Below are 15470 nucleotides of genomic sequence, written 5' to 3'. Positions count from 1 at the left end.
CGAAGTGGCAAAAAACTCACACAGGCCAAAGCCAGGAGAGGCTCCCTCAGTGACTCCACAGAGCATCAGTGCAAGAAACCCAGAGAGACCAAGCTGAGTGTAACAGAATAACAAAATGTGAAGGAGGAGGTACTTCCCTGGTGGTGCAGTGGTTAAGAATCTGCCTGCCAATGCAAGGGACACGGGTTCGATCCCTGGCCTGGGAAGATCCCACATGCCGAGGAGCAACTAAGCCCGTGCGCTACAACTACTGAGCCTGTGCTCTAGACTCGGCGAGCCACAACTGCTGAGCCCACGTGCCACAACTACTGAAGCCCGCGCGCCTGCAACAAGAGAAGCCACCGCAATGAGAAGCCCGCACACCGAAACTAAGAGTAGCCCCCGCTCACCACAACTAGAGAAACCCCACGCGTAGCAATGAAGACCCAACACTGCCAACAATTAATTAATTAATTTTTTTAAAAATGTGAAGGAGGAATCGTGACCGGAGAGAACTGATAAGAAAGAGTAACAAGAAAAAGAAAAAGGATGAACTACAAAGACGCAAGGTCCTTGGCAAACACATTTGTGATTTTTTTTTCCACCTTAATGTCAGTTTTGAAACTAGCTTCAGAAAATGTAACCAGCTTCTCACATCCCCAGAAAGGAAGATCGGAAGACCGTGGCCAGGGAGGAGTCCGTGTTACCTCTTACTTCGGAGCTGGGCATCCAGATAGGGGCCCTCCCCGTCCACGTTTCCACGAGGCGCACACACAGCAGCTCGCACCACCCTCGCAGGACCCCTCTCCCCAGACCTAGAAGTTTCCCAATCGGGGATCCGGAAGGCCAAGCCCTCCAGATGAGTGGCACAGGGTGCTCCAGGTCCCCCCAGACTGGGCACCACTTTCCAACCGTCCTTGGCAGTCCATAGGGTCCCCTGAGATAGCCAGAGGCTGCCCACACCCCTCCCTCCTCCCCGCTAGAGCGGCCACACCCGCCTACAGACTCCCACCTCTCCCACGCCCAGGCCCCCTCCCCTCCCACCCAGCCCCCCCCCACCCCCGGCTTCCTCCGAATTCTTACTTTGCACTCTCGGCCCCCCACTTCCTGCCCACCCCCTCCCAATCTCAGGGCCCTCACTACTCCCCCATTTCCCGCTCGGGGCACCTCACCTCTGGCCACCACTCACGCCCTCTTTTCTCTTTCTGCCCTTTTGACACCGTTCCTCCACACCCCTCACTCGGGGATCCCTCACATCCAGCTCCCTCGGCCCGGCCCCACGGAGCCCATACCAGGCCCCCAAGGATCAGGGCCCCTCACCCTCGGGACCCCGGTCCCCTCACCGCGGCTGCGTCCGGTCCACCCCGGGCCCCCCGCCCGTCCGGCCTCGTGCGCAGCCCCCGCGCGCAGCCCGGCCCTCGGCCCGGCCCTGGGGCCCCGCACTCACGGCTGTAGAGGGCGATGCCCGCCGCGTCTGGGCCGGCGCGCACCTCGAGGCGCAGCGCCTGCTGCTCCGCGTGCCGCTGGATCTCGCCGTTCGCGTCGCCGATGGTGAGGAGGCGGGCGCCGGGGAACACGGACACTGCCCCGCAGGGCCCCGTAACACCCGGGCCGGCCGCCCCTGCGCAGCCCACGCCCGGCCCCGCCGCCGCCGCCGCCGCCGCCGTTCCTGCCATCTTAGATCCGGCTCCAGGCCCCGCCGCCGCCGCCGCCGCCGCCGCGCCCGGGCCCAGGCCGCCGCCGCCGCCACCGCCGCCGCCGCCGCCGCCGCCGCCGCACAGGCCGAGGCCGAGGCCGAGCCAGGTAGCGCCGCCTGATGGCCACGCGCCGCCTCGCCGCCACCGCCGCTGCGGTCCAGCCCCGTGACGCAGCGCCCCCTGCCGGCGGCCCTGGGCTCTGGGAGGAAGCACGCTGGGGGGCGGGGCCGGCACGGCCCCGCCTCGTCCCGCCCCGCCCCGCGCTAGCGGTCGCAGCTTTGTGAGGTGACTCCTTGGGCCAGGAACAGCGAGGGCGGGAGCGTACGTCAGGAGTGGTGCTCGGCCGCGCAGACACGCCCCTAGGGCTGGGCCCCGCCCCCAGCCCGGCGCGGCCCGATTGGCCGCGCTTTGTAAGGCGGCGCGGCTGCCCAGCTCGGAGCACGCGTCAAAGGGCGGTGCTCGGCCGTGCGGACACACGCTGGAGCCCCGCCCCGCGCAAGCGGCCGTGCTGTGTGAGGTGGCTCCCCCAGCCAGGGGAACGGCGGCGGCGGGCCTGACGCCCGACAGGCTCTAACACGCCCCTGAGGCTGGGCTCTGCCCCTGGTCCCGCCCGGCTTTGTACGGCGGCTCACTGAGGGGCGGGGTCCAGCTGCGAAGAGGCCCCGCCCCTATACCGGTCCTGCTCCCCACCCCACCACTGGTCTCGCTTTGTGAATCTCTGGGTTCTTGGGGAGGGCCGGAGTGAGGGGCGGGGACAGGACGTAGGGACACGCCCCAGCCTGTGGCTCCACCCCCAGCGCGCCCTCTGGAAAAGCAGTTAGAGCATGGACTTGGCCTCTGCAGGCCACCTTTGCCCCCTCTCCGAGCACTCAACCTCTCCTTCTCTCTTCCCCATCATCTCCAGCCGCTTCCCCCAGTGCCCTCCTCCTCCATCCTTGGCCCTTCACTGTCTTCGCCCCCACAAAAAAATTCTTGGACCTCTCTTTTAGCCCCTTCCCTCCCACCCCAACTCACTCTCCCTTCCCGCAGTGATGGCTGACCAGTGAATCCAGCAGATTAGGGCCTAGTGCCCCTTTCAATACACAGATACACACACCCATCTTCCCTCCAAGTCCCCCCTCCACTGCTCCAAGGCCCCCACTCTCCTCTTTGGTGACTTCCAAAGGTGCTTGCGGCCGCCCGCCATCTCCAGCTGCCACTCTTCCCGGTACCTGCTTTTTTTATTTTTTTAAGGCCCCACCGTGCCGCTTGCGGGATCTTAGTTCCTCGACCAGGGATCTAACACGTGCCGCCTGCATTGGGAAGGAGTCTTAACCACTAGTCCGGCGGGGAAGTCCCTGGACCTGCTCATTTACTACTCATTCTCCTCAAGCATTCCATCATTCCACCTCCTGTATTCACCAATGCAGGGACTTGAGCAGAGACCCCACATGGCACTGCCCCCCTCCCTACACCCCCATGGGCCTCCCCATACACCACCCTGACTGCATGCAGTTGAGGGGTACTGCCCCCTCCCCCCGCACCCTGCAATCAGTGATTGGACCCCAGAGGTCCTGGGCTTGAAGGATTACACTCCACAGAGGCCTTGGGAACAGCTCCAAGCATTATAATTAATAACTTAGGCATGCCAGCAGGGCACATAGAATATAACCCCCAGGTACCCTATGCTCCAAAAACCCAAGCCAGGTGTTATTGGGTTTTTGCATGGGACAGTGTGCATGGTGTCCACACCATGTTATGCATGGGACGAAGGAAAGAGGAGGGGTGTGTGGAGAGCTCAGACTTCATAATGGCCTGGCTGAGGGATCCTAACAGCTCCTTACGTGGTGGTCTGAAAAGCTGGCAATCCAGAGAGGCTTCCTGCTTTCTGTCCAAACTCCAGGCAGATGCTTGCATCCCCTCTCCCACTCCTGCTCCTCTGCGAGGAAGGTCCCAAGGCCAGGGGGTCCCCTTCATTTCCTCTGTTCACTGCCCTGAGGAAGCAGCAGCAAGAAGTCCCCAACGTAGCTGGAGGGAACTGAGACCCTGCAAAGCCCAGCCAGCTCAAGGGGGAGGGCTGAACGGAGGGCACGCAGACAGAGGGAAGGGCTCCCCTAGCAGGCCCGGAATGTGCTGAATTCTGGGGGCTCAGGTGAGGATGACGTGGAGGTGGGCCTCTTCCGGGTCCCAGAGTTGCCAGGTGTCGCAGCAGAGCCTGAGGGAGCATCCTGGGTGGCTGCGTCCTCTTCTGAAGTCATTTTCTTTGTCCGTGGAGGAAAAATAGAGAACCGGGTGATTTGAGGTTTCAGGATCTCGGGTTGCCCCATGTTCTGAGCCCGAGACTCCCCCAGTCCATCGGGTCTCACCTCACCCCACACACACACACAGCTTCAGCGCCCTGATCCTGCTGTCTGTCCTGCCTTCTTCTCTGCTGAATAGGGAACCAGACAGCCTGGGATCAAATCGCAGCTCCCCCTCTCCCTGATGAGGTGTGATGGCCCCCTTTGTGCCTCAGTTTCCCCTTTTGTACAATGGGGGAGAATGCCAACACCCCCCCCCGGGGGGGCTCCGACTCATAAATATGAACACTGTATGGCATAATTGCTGTGTAAAATCCATCAAAGAAACAGAGAGTAGAATGGTGGGTGCCAGGGCCTGCAGTGGGGGTGAAACAGGGAGTTGGTGTTTAATAGGGACAGAGTTTTATTTTTTCTGGCCACACCGTGTGGCTTGTGGAATCTTAGTTCCCCAACCAGGGACTGAACCCAGGCCACTGCAGTGAAAGTGCTGAGTCTTAACCACTGGACTGCCAGGGAAGTCCCGGGACAGGATTTGTTTTGCAAGATAATGTTCTGGGGATGATGGTGGTGATGGTTGTACAACAATATGAATACACTTAATGCCACAGAACTGTACACTGAAAAATGACTAAAATGGTAAATTTTATGTCTATTTTACAATGATTTTTTTTAAAAACTAGCAAAGATCACTAGAATTTACTGTTAAGGAAAAGAAGCATCGTGCATAACAGTGTGGCTAGCATGCTGTCATTTGTGTTAAAAAGAGTGAGGATATAGACTTGCTATTTTTGCCTTTGCTTGTATGTGCAGGAAGCTCCTAATGGTGATTTACCTGTACGTCTGTGTGCAGAGGGGGAGACCAGTGGGTGGAGAGGGATTAAGAAAGAGAATTTTACTATGTATATAATTTTTACATTTGGATGTATTTCATAGTCAAAAAAAATTTTAACTAAAAAAAATATATTTTTAAAGTCACCAGGACTGAAATAAGTTATTTTTCTCCTTCCTTTTCTCTGTTTTCCACCGTTTCATTTTAAATGCCTTAAAAAAAAAAAGAAAAGAAAAAGGGGGCGGGGGGGCGGGGGAGGCAGTAATCACCAGGCTAGTGCCTTGAGCGGTGTGACTTCTCACAGAAGGTTTCAGAACTTGCCCCACCTGCCAGGCTTTTCTTAACAGCTCAGGATTTGTTCCCTGAGCTGAGATCTCAGAGGGCTGGACAGGCCAGTGCCAAGCCCCTTCCTTCCCACCATCTGTATACCAGTGACTGGGGTCCAGTCTCCATCTGCTCTGTGGCAGCACTGAGTGAGGTGACCTGTCTCTTGTCTCTCCGGAACTCCGCCACGCCTCCTTCTCCCTCGGCCCACTCATCCACTCCAAAATCAGTGCCGTGTTTCCCATCCCCTGAATCTACCTGACCTGCATCTGTTCGCTTCTTCCACCTCCGCTGCCAACACACTGGCCCAAACTACCCGCCACGTCTGGCGCCTGAACCATTGCCGGGTCCCCCAACTTCCGTCCGTCCACGGTCCCCCACAGTCTATCCTTCACGAAGCCGCCAGAGGGCGCCCGTGAGCACATAGATCACGTCAAGTCCCACCTCTGCCCTGAACCTTCCATGGCTCACCCTTCACTTGGGGTCAAAGTCAAAGTCAAAATTCCGCGCGGCGCCCCTCTCTACTCCTCACTCCGCTGCACCCCTACTGGGCCGTGCCAAGAACGTGTCCTGAGCCTGGATCAATCCTCCGCAGCTACCTCCTGCTTGTCGCTAATCTCAGAGACCTCCCGGATCTCCCACCTAAGTGAGCTTCCTGGTCACTCCTACCCCACATGGCATTGTCTGTCTCCCCCTGTAGAATTAAGAAGCTCTGAGGGATGAAGGGCCTCATCTTGTTCTTGTCCAGATGACCAGGAAGGCTATGTTGAACCCATCCAAACCTCCCCCCACCCCCTCCCCACCATGGTGCCCCAAGCAGACTGACTCCACCCCAGGCTCCCTGACTGAAGTCCCAAAGCATCCACTTACACAAATGGGACTTCTGAGGCCACCTCAAGGGGGACCACCTGCACCCCAGACCTGTACCCCTCTCTGCATGGAGAAGAGCTAGCTGCACATTTTCTTTTCTTTTTTCCTTTTTTTTGGCCGGGCCATGCTGCATGGCATGTGGGATCTTAGTTTTTCCCACCAGGGATCAAACCTGGGCCCCCTGCAGTGGAAGTGTGGAGTCCCAACCACTGGACCACCAGGGAATTCCCCTAGCTGGACATTTTCTTGATCCATCGTGTCCAGGGGTCGGATATCTCTAATTTAGTAAACTAATAATAATAAGTACCCCAAGGCCATCACAAGATGCAGCTATGTAGAGGAGTCCCATAGACCTGGGTTCAAATCCCAGCCAGGACACTGTGTGATCTGGTGGAGCAACACCCCTTGCTAAGCAGGGGGTGGGGAGTGGGGATGGGAATGAGGGTTGAGACCCTCCCCCTTGAAAGGGAGACGCATGTCTGGGACAGCTAAGCTGAAGTTCCTGAAGCTGAACACAAAAGTAGGCTTTTCTTTATACCAGGAGCGAACCACAGTGTGCACCAGATTGTCACAAGGCTCCATGACCCCAAAGAAGCCACCAGGTCACCCTGAGTCCCTTGTCACCATTCTGAGTGCAAAGGCACTGACAAACCAGGGGTGCTGACAACAGGGGCCTGCCCACTGCCCCACGAAGGCCTGGACAACGTGCCTACCTCCAATCCCCTGGGATTTTCCAGTGCCAACTCTCAGCTCACAAACAATCCCTGCTCAGTGATTCTGGGCTTCTCCCAGACCCCAGAAGCTCAGAGGCAAACAGGTCAACCCAGCCTGGTGGTAGCCCCAAACTTCCCATGGTCATGACAGTCAGTAGAAAATCGGGACCGAGAAACAGGACGACTTACGGAGATGGTGAACAGGGAGTTATCGAAGGACATGTCTGCAACAGAAAGAGAAGACCAGGATGGGGGCCGGTTCAGATCTCCTGCTCACCGCCCTCCCCAGGCCCTCCCTGCAAGCCCACAGGCCCCAAGTCAACCATGAGGAAGGGCGTAAGGTCCATCACCCCTCATCCTCTTTGCCCCCTTCCAGCCCATTCTACAGGGTGCACTATGCACAGCTACAAATTGAACTGTGTCCCTCCACTGCTCAGAACCCTCCCTCAGGGACCTCTGGCTGACCTCTGGGAAAATGGTGCCTTGTCTCCACTTCCACTTTCCAGAACACCTCTCAGCTCCTCCCCCACCCTGGGTTGCCCGTTCTTCACCCAGCTACTCCCTGCTCCCCCCTATAGGTCTCTGATCCAACACCACTTCCTCTGGGGACTAGCCTCCTAGCCCAGACAGGGTCCGGCCTGCCATGGGCTGTTTCCCCACCGGAGTATGGGCTTGTGGACAGAAACCACCTCTGTCTTGGTTATCTTGGGAGACCCCAGACCTTAGCACATAGTCGGGGTGCTCAATAAATACGTGAGACAGTGAAAGAAGTACAGAGAATGGAGTTTTCTCTGCTTGGAGCCCCTTCCTGGGCATTGCACTTCACAGGCTGGGTCCCTCTCCCCACCCCCAGCAGAACATCACATTCTGGACCACAAGTGGGGCTCCATTTAAGGACGGTGCCAGGCATTGTGAAAGCTGGGTGCCCTGACGGTGGACAAGACAGGTGCAGTTCCCCACCCCCTTGGAGCTGATGGTCCAGTGGTGGAGGCAAGCGTCACACACCCAAGCACGCAATGATTACTTAATTGTGTTTCTACTGAGGGGTAAGAAGAACGACAGGGCTCTGGGGGCATGTAAGTAGAAAGAGTAGATCCTGCCTAGGAAGTCAGGGAAGGCTTCCCGAAGGAGGTGACCTTTAGACAGACCACGGGGAGGAAGAGTATTCTAGGCAGAGGGCAGAATGAGTGAAAGGAGAGGTAAGAGGTGAAAGATGTTCACACCAAAAAAAAAAAAAGGTGAACCTGGTCGGGAAACGGCAGGGGATGGGGGAGAAAGAGGGGAGCGTGTGTTCTCAACTCTAAGGGAAGTGAGCAGCTGTAGAAGGGGCTCAGTAGCGAGTAGTGAGACCCAATGGCATTTTGAGGCAGTGACCCTACCCCGGTGAGGGACAGGAACGGGGAGGCACAGACCTGTGGTGGCGAAGTTAACCTGGGCCCAGCAGGAGTCTCGCTCCCTGCAGAGGGTTTCAGGAGAAAGTGATGACTTGTCTCAGGCAGGAGGCTCGTTCCAGGGAGCCCTGGTCAAACTTGGCCCTTCCTCCCCACCCCACCTCCGCATCCTCCCTGAATCCCCTCAGATGGAAATTCTCCCGCAGGAGTCCCACAGCCAGGTGAAGTCAGGATTCCATCACCGGGGCTACTGCTAGTTCTCTGCCACTAGGCAGCACGGTGTCCACCCCTCTCTCAGAGGGGAGAAACCGAGGCTGGAGGCAGTAGATTCTGATGCCCAGGAACCAGGGCCACTGTCTACAGGCTACAAGTTGGGCGCTGCACAACCCCAGGGGGCACCACTTGCCTCTCCCATAATTGTGGATTTCTAGAATGATTACTTAGCAAATTTTGGCAAATGGCCGTAAAGGGATGCGAGGAAGCCTCAGCTTCCTCATCTGTAAAATGGGGCCATTCCTAGTGCCTGCTTCCAGCGCTGCCACGAGGATCACGTGAGCTCAGGGTCCAGAGTCCCGCAGCACAATGCTGGGCACACCGTAGGCGCTTCCTGAATAGCACCTGTTTCTATTAAGCCAGCCTCCCACCAGAAGACGCTGTTTGGGGTGGAGCCCTGGAAGGACCCTTCTTCCCCCAGAACCCGGCCAGCTATCAGAGTCTTTAATGGCCATCAGGAACTCCTGCCTTGGGACTGAGTTTTCTTTCCCCAAAACCACCCTCTGAGGGTCTCCAGGGATGGTCTCACCGTTTCTTCTGCAAGTTTTTTACTTTAACTGGGAGAGAAAAAAAAGTGTTTGTTAGATTTTGGTCCTGGTTGCATCCTGGTTGCAAAAAGCCAAAAAAACAAAAGGCCCACATACATTTGTAGCCCAGCCTTTCCTTCTTTGCTGGCAAATTTCCCACTCAACAGGGGAGCTACTGAAGACACTTTTTTCCCCCCAATTTCATGATCAATGTATGTTGGTAAAAACTTCAAACAAGGTACGAGCATGTAAAATTGTTGGGTTTTTTTTGTTGTTGTTTTTTTAAGTCCATGCCATGCGGCTTGCAGGGTCTTAGTTCCCCGAGCAGTGATAGAACCCGTGGCCCCTGCAGTGAAAGCACAGAGTCCAAACCACTGGACCACCAGGGGATTCCCGCTTAATTTTGTTTTTAAAGACTGAATTCAGTGGTGCCAGGGGCTGTGGGAAGGGGGAACAGGGAGTCAGTGTTTAAAGGGGACAGTTACAGTTTGGGAAGATGAAAGAGTTCTGGAGATGGATGGTGGCGATGGTTGTCCAACAAAGTGAATATACTTATGCTGCTGAACTGGACACTTAAAAAGGGTTAAAATGAAAAAAATTTTAAAATAATTTTTTTAAAAAAAGGAATTCCCAGGCGATCCACTTTCACTGCCAGGGCCCAGGTTTGATGCCTGGTCAGGGAACTAAGATCCCACGAGCTGTGCAGCGTGGCCAAAAAAATAATAATTTTTTAAAAAGGATTAAAATGGTAAATTTTATGCCATGTATATTTTACAACAATTTATATATGTGTATATATATATATATATATATACACACACATGTACATGTATATATACATATATAAATTGCCCTTGCCCACCACCATCATAGAAATTCTGGAAGGTTCTTCACTGCTAAACCTTTGTAGTAAGGACTCCCAACCGTGCTCCTAAAAATGGGTGTGAGTGTGAGTGCATATACAAGTTCTGGTGGGCCATGCTTTCTCTGCCTGCCGTTACCTTTCCTGACGACCAACGCAGTGGTCACCAGCCCAGCGAGGAGGAGGAAGGCTCCAGCCAGGCTCAAGGAGAGTGCCAGGATCCAGGTGGGCACTAGAGGAAGATGGGAAAAGAGAGATTGGGCAGGTCATGGAACTGTGGGGTTGCAGGGAGAAGGTGGGACTCCTGTCATTCCTCCATTTGGTTTGGGTGTTGCTAGACCCTGGGGATCTAGCAAACCTGTTTCTGGCCAATTAGCATATTCCCTCCCCCTGGCCAACCTGATTGGTTCAGGGAGGGGCATGTTGCCCAAGCTGAGCCAATGAAAGTAATTTCTGGACTTTGGCTAGACCACTGGGAAGAGAGGTTTACTCCTCAGGCCAGCGTTACAAAGCTGGTAGGGTATACACCTGGGGATCCAAGGTACAATTTTGACACCCTGAGAGGGAGGGCCTGCCTGAGAATAAGACACAGAAGAAAGCGGAGCTGAGAAGTGGCACATGATTCCTGACATCAGTGAGCACCTGGATCCAGCCATGCCTGAAGTCAGTGCTGTTCAGTGAACCAACAAATCCCCTTTTGTCGCTGAAGCCAATTTGAGTCAAGTTTTCAGTTACTTGTGGCCTGAAGAGTCCTGCTGGCTGGGTAATAGGGAGTCAGACAACATCCACCCCCAGCCACATGGTGGACCCTGAGGCCCACGTAGAGGTCAGCCACAAAAGCATGAAGCCCCAGCTCCAGTTAATGTCTCTGCAAAAGATTCAGCTGCCCCTCCCTGGAGAGAGGGGGAAGCCAGCAGGAGATGCCCTGATCCCAGTGGAGGTCAGGAACTAGCCCGGAGGGGAGGAGAGGCACACACTTGGTGTTCTCAGTGTTAGCCCTTGTTCATTCATTCACCTGGGGCAGGAGGGGTGTCACTTCCCCACTCTGAGACCACAGGACCAAGGTGAGAGAAGGGGGCCTTTGATTGTGGAACTTGAGGCCAGGGAAGGACACAGAGACTGTTCTGTCATCACAGCCGATGGGCCTCTGCTGGCAACAAAGTTCTCTTTGCAGCAGGAAAATTCTGACTGATGGTGAAGCAGAGACTCCACCCAGAGGCTCCTCCTTCCCTCCGGCTCCTAGATCCAGAGCCCAGGCCCAGCCGCCTCTCCTGGAAAGACCAGAGGAAGACATCAGCCTTCCCAGGGCTTCTGTCTCACTCAGACGAAAAGCCAGAGCCCTTGCTGCAGCCACAAGACCCTGCACAGTCCTCGTCGCCTCCCCCCTGCCCTCATCTCCCCCACCTTTCCCCCTTGCTCACTATGCTTCAGCCGTATGGGGCGCCTCTATGTCTCTCAAACACACCAGGCGCGCTCCAGCCCCAGGGCCTTTGCACAACCTGCTTCCTCTGCCTGGAACACTCCTGCCCCCGACACTCACGTGGCTGACTCTTCATCTTTCAGGTCTTTGCTCAAACGTTTCCTCCTCAGAGAGGCCTTCCTTGGCCACTCTCCTCTCTATTTAAAATGACACCCTTGGGAATTCCCTGGCAGTCCAGTGGTTAGGACTTGGCGCTTTCACTGCCGGGGCTATATTTCATCCCTTCACCAGGCTATATTTCATCCCTGCCACTTTCCTTGTCCCCTGTTGGCAGACTGAATGTTTACCAAACTCCTTATTTATCGTTTGTCCCCATCCCTCGGAATGTCAACTGTGAGACATCGGAGACTTTGTTTCATTCACTGCTGAACCTGCAGGGCCAAGGACAGTGCCTGGTACATAGCAGGTGCTCAAGGGAGGGTGCAGGAGAGCATGCAGTTTTAATGCCTGGATTTCAGGGAGGGTGAACGCATGCCAGGTTTAACGCTCTGTCACCTGCTGGCTGGGTGACCTGGGCCAGTCTCTTCATCTCTTGTGCCTCAGTTTCCTTATCTGGAAAATGGGGAGAATGGCTGTACCCATTGCATGGGGGTGACTGTGAGGATTAAACAAGGAAAAGTGAGAAAAGTCCTGGCAAGTTGCAAGAGGTGGCTCGTCCTGTGATGACTGCCAGGTGGAGGGAACAGCACCTACAAAGCCTCGGAGGTGAGAAAATGGAGCCCGGGGCAGTGAGGAATGATGGAAGTGCCTTACCTGGGAAGGAGACGTGCATGGGCTCACTGAGGTTCGACAGTTGAGGCTGCCTGTGCTCGCCGAGCACGCCATACTGGCAGCGGAATGGTCCCCCTGGAACCTCCCTGCTGCCACCACTCAGGTTGAAGATGACCTCGAGCTGGTCCGCGGGGGCCTGCAGGAGCTGCACCACCTCCTCCCCTTGATACAGTGTGAAATTCGCCCCCGGGAAATCCCTGGGGGCCATGCATGCGATGTGGATGGGGTCCTCCTGGCTGCTGGGATGTGGGGGCACCAGCATGATGGATGGCGCTGGGATAGCCAAGGAGCCTGCGAAGCAAGATAGGGGAGGCTGTCTGCGTGGTTAGAGCAGAGGCCAGCCTGGCTGTGCAGCCTTGGGCAAGCGGCTCACCCTATCTGGGCCTTGGCTTTCATGTACAACCGGAGGCTAGTCTTCCCTACCCTACTGTGATGTGGAAGGGGTAGAGTGCCCAGCACGTGGTGAGAGATCGCTGCCTTTGAGTGATTTTATTATGACGGCCGTGGATGTTACACAGCGGCGCAATTATACTCGTACTACTTCGACCAACAGAATTGACTACGTGCCAGGCCCTGTTTAGGTGCTGGGGATAGAGCAGCAGACTAGATAGACAGAGAGATAAGGTATACGGATAAGGTATGCGGACAGATAAGGTATGCCTGCCCCGGGGAGGGGTGGGGGCTGACTTTCTCAGGGAGACAAGGGTGGTAGGGTAGCCACAGAGGGCTTCCATGGAGACACGGCACAGGAAGAACTGGGGGCAAGCATTCCAGGCAGAGGGACAGTCTGGGGCAAAGGCCACAGGCTGGAAGGGATGTGGTGTGTTCAAGGAGCCTGGGTGGCAGGAGGGAGGGTGACCGAGGGGAGAAGGGGAGGGCAGAGGGGTTCTATCTTGTTTTCCAGGCTGTGGTGAAGAATATGATTTTGGGGCACGACTTCCTGCAGGAGGGACCAGTGTCTCCCCAGCTGCTCACAGGCTCCCGGGCAGAGTGCCTGGCTCAGGTGAGGTCCACACAAGCCTTCCCTTATCTAGCTTCCCCGCCCCACCCTCTGAGCCCCCAGCAGATCCTCCTGTTGCCCCAGCCCTGGAGGTAGGAGCCTGCAGAGGTCAAGTAGGGCTGAGTCATGGGGTGTGGGCACTGCTGTCTCTGGTGGGCTGGCATTTCTGGTACCCTTGATGTGGGTAGGGATAATGAGACCGGACAAGAGAAATCCGTGCTCCTGGGGCATTTCCAAGGCTCTGGGGCAAATTGGTCAGGGCTCAGCTTCTCCAGCACCTGGTTTCTGCACACACACACCCTCCCTGCCACCCCCCAGCAGAGGCAAGGTTGGGGAGGTGGAGGGAGCGGAGCAGGGGTGGCACAGGGGCACCAGGCTCACCGGCTGCAAAGAGCAGGACGGTCCAGGGCATCTCTTCTCCCGCGTTTGGCCGGGAAATCTGGCTGAGACCAGCGCGGCCCACGGCTCACTGCCAGCTCCTCCTGTGAGGCCAGAGCAAGGAAAGAAGAACCAGGGCTGATTTGAGCCGAGTGTTTCCTCATTGGCAGGAAGTTGCACACACACACTTGGGCGCTGAAAGGGACTCTCTCCCCTCCCCACCCCTTCCACGGATGCACATCAGACCCTGGCACCTCACTGTTCCTTAGGGGCCAAGGTTCGGCAGATGGGAGGGGAAAAATGAATGAGATGGTCCAGTGCGTGGTTTTTTTTGTTTTTTGTTTTTTCCCCTGAGAACTCCTGGGCATGAGGAAGCACAAGGAACATAGGTTTTTTGGGAAACCCAGGCCCAAGTCACAAAATGTGGCCCAACCAGTGCTGAAGTTGAAACATGTGGGGTGGAAGTTGGTAGGGCATGGTGGTTAGGGCTTGGCCTCTGTGACCTCAGGCAAGACAAGGTCCTTCTTGGAAGCCTCAGCTTGCTGCTCTGAAGAATGGGGCTAAGAGTAGTGGACACTAGCTCCAAAGAATTCATGTCATGAAGTGCAATGCGTAGTGTAGTGTGAGTGTTCCCAGTGTGAGGCCACAGGGGAGGAAAGCCTCAGGGGCTTCACCAGCCAGGTGGAAGGAAACACTAGCTGCAGAACTGAGGGAATGACATTGTTTGCAGCATAAATTGCCTCCTGTTGATAGCCCAGAAACTTCCAAAGGTCTGTCTTACCAGATTTGCTTTGGTCTCCAAACATTTCTGGTCAAGTCCAGCAGGTAGGTCCACCTGGAGGTTTACACCCAGGAAGGATGTAAGCATGTAGTTGCCAAATACGAAAAAGGGCCATTAGGGTGGACTTTTTTCTTTGGATACACAAAGCTCATTTCAACCTCAGGGCCTTTGCATGTGTTCCATCATCCCTGCCTGGAACACAATTCTATAGACCTGGTCAAATCCCACTTCTGCTTCAGGTCTCAGTTTAAGTGCCATTTTTAGGAAATCTTTCCAGATTCCTCTGGACTTAGAAAAAATGCCTTTGCTGAATCCTGCCATAGTACCTTGTAATTTTCTTTGATTCCAACTAGCATGCTTGTATTTTCATGTTTGTCCATTTCATCTAACTTATCAAACTTATTGCTATAAGCCTGTTCATATTCCCTTGTTAGGCGTTTAATATCTGTGGGGTTTGTAGTGATGTCTCCTCTTTCATCCCTGATAATAAATATTTGTGTTTTTTCTTGATTAGCTTTGCTAGGGATTAATCAGTTTTATTAATCTTTTCCAAGTACCAACTTTTGGCTTTGTTGTTTTCTCTATTTTCAGTTTTCTATTTCATTATTTTGTTCTTTCTTCCAGTTACCATGTGTTTAATTGGCTCTTCTTTTCCTAGCTTCTTTTTTTTTTTTTAATTTATTATTTACTTTTTTGGCTGCATTGGGTCTTCACTGCTGCACGTGGGCTTCCTCTAGTTGCGGCGAGCAGGGGCTACTCTTCGTTGTGGTGCGTGGGCTTCTCATTGCAGTGGCTTCTCTTGTTGCGGAGCACGCGCTCTAGGTGCGCGGACTTCAGCAGTTGTGGCTCTCAGGCTCTAGAGTGCAGGCTCAGAGGTTGAGGCGCACAGGCTTAGTTGCTCTGCAGCATATGGGATCTTCCTGGACCAGGGCTCAAATCCGTGTCCCCTGCATTGGCAGGTGGATTCTTAACCACTGCGCCACCAGGGAAGTCCCTGTAACCTGGAATTTTGAATTCAGAAATAGCCACACATACCTGTATTGGTCAGCTGACACACAGATTATGCCCTTAAGAGACAGGACTGAGGAGTCATGGGCAGGGTGAAGGGAAAGCAATGACGGGTGGTGACTCCCTGGGGTCAGGGAACTGTTAGCAGCCAGGCCTGAAGCTGCTGGGGAGAAAACAGTTCTGGAACTTGGAGAGAGCTGGAGTTACCAGCTTTGGTGGAAAGATGCAGACCAACAGGGTAGGAGATAGGGAATAGATACCTAGACCTTTCTTTCCTTCGGCCCTCAGATATCCTACCAGGGCTGAAC

At 55.0% G+C, this 15470-nt stretch overlaps 2 protein-coding genes across 5 annotated transcripts in view; both read right to left on the bottom strand.

Annotated features, from left to right (window-relative positions):
* Positions 1–1690, bottom strand: part of CARM1 (coactivator associated arginine methyltransferase 1) — a 41128-nt gene extending 39438 nt beyond the window's left edge. For all 3 annotated transcript variants that reach the window (XM_032627033.1, XM_032627035.1, XM_032627036.1), the window contains exon 1: positions 1427–1690. In XM_032627033.1, coding sequence (XP_032482924.1) covers positions 1427–1655 — 229 coding nt within the window. In that variant the 5' untranslated portion in view covers positions 1656–1690. The remainder of the gene's footprint in view (positions 1–1426) is intronic.
* Positions 1691–3266: 1576 nt separating this feature from the next.
* On the bottom strand, positions 3267–13528 carry C3H19orf38 (chromosome 3 C19orf38 homolog). 2 transcript variants are annotated; one of them, XM_032628906.1, is made up of 7 exons: positions 13377–13528; positions 11978–12286; positions 9884–9976; positions 8885–8912; positions 8104–8147; positions 6881–6915; positions 3267–3916 (listed from the first exon to the last, which is right to left on the bottom strand). In XM_032628906.1, the coding sequence occupies exons 1-7, from the start codon at positions 13405–13407 to the stop codon at positions 3770–3772; spliced, it is 687 nt and encodes a 228-aa protein (XP_032484797.1). In that variant the 5' UTR covers positions 13408–13528; the 3' UTR covers positions 3267–3769. The 2 variants fall into 2 exon arrangements, with proteins under 2 accessions (XP_032484797.1, XP_032484798.1); XM_032628907.1 differs by having other exon boundaries at positions 11978–12308; positions 13377–13518.
* Between the last annotated feature and the right edge of the window lie 1942 nt (positions 13529–15470).

The sequence above is a fragment of the Phocoena sinus genome, chromosome 3 (assembly GCF_008692025.1).
Source record: "Phocoena sinus isolate mPhoSin1 chromosome 3, mPhoSin1.pri, whole genome shotgun sequence".
NCBI lineage: Eukaryota > Metazoa > Chordata > Mammalia > Artiodactyla > Phocoenidae > Phocoena > Phocoena sinus.
The sequence above is the reverse complement of the archived record's forward strand: the minus strand, read 5'-3'. Positions and strand labels throughout refer to the sequence as shown.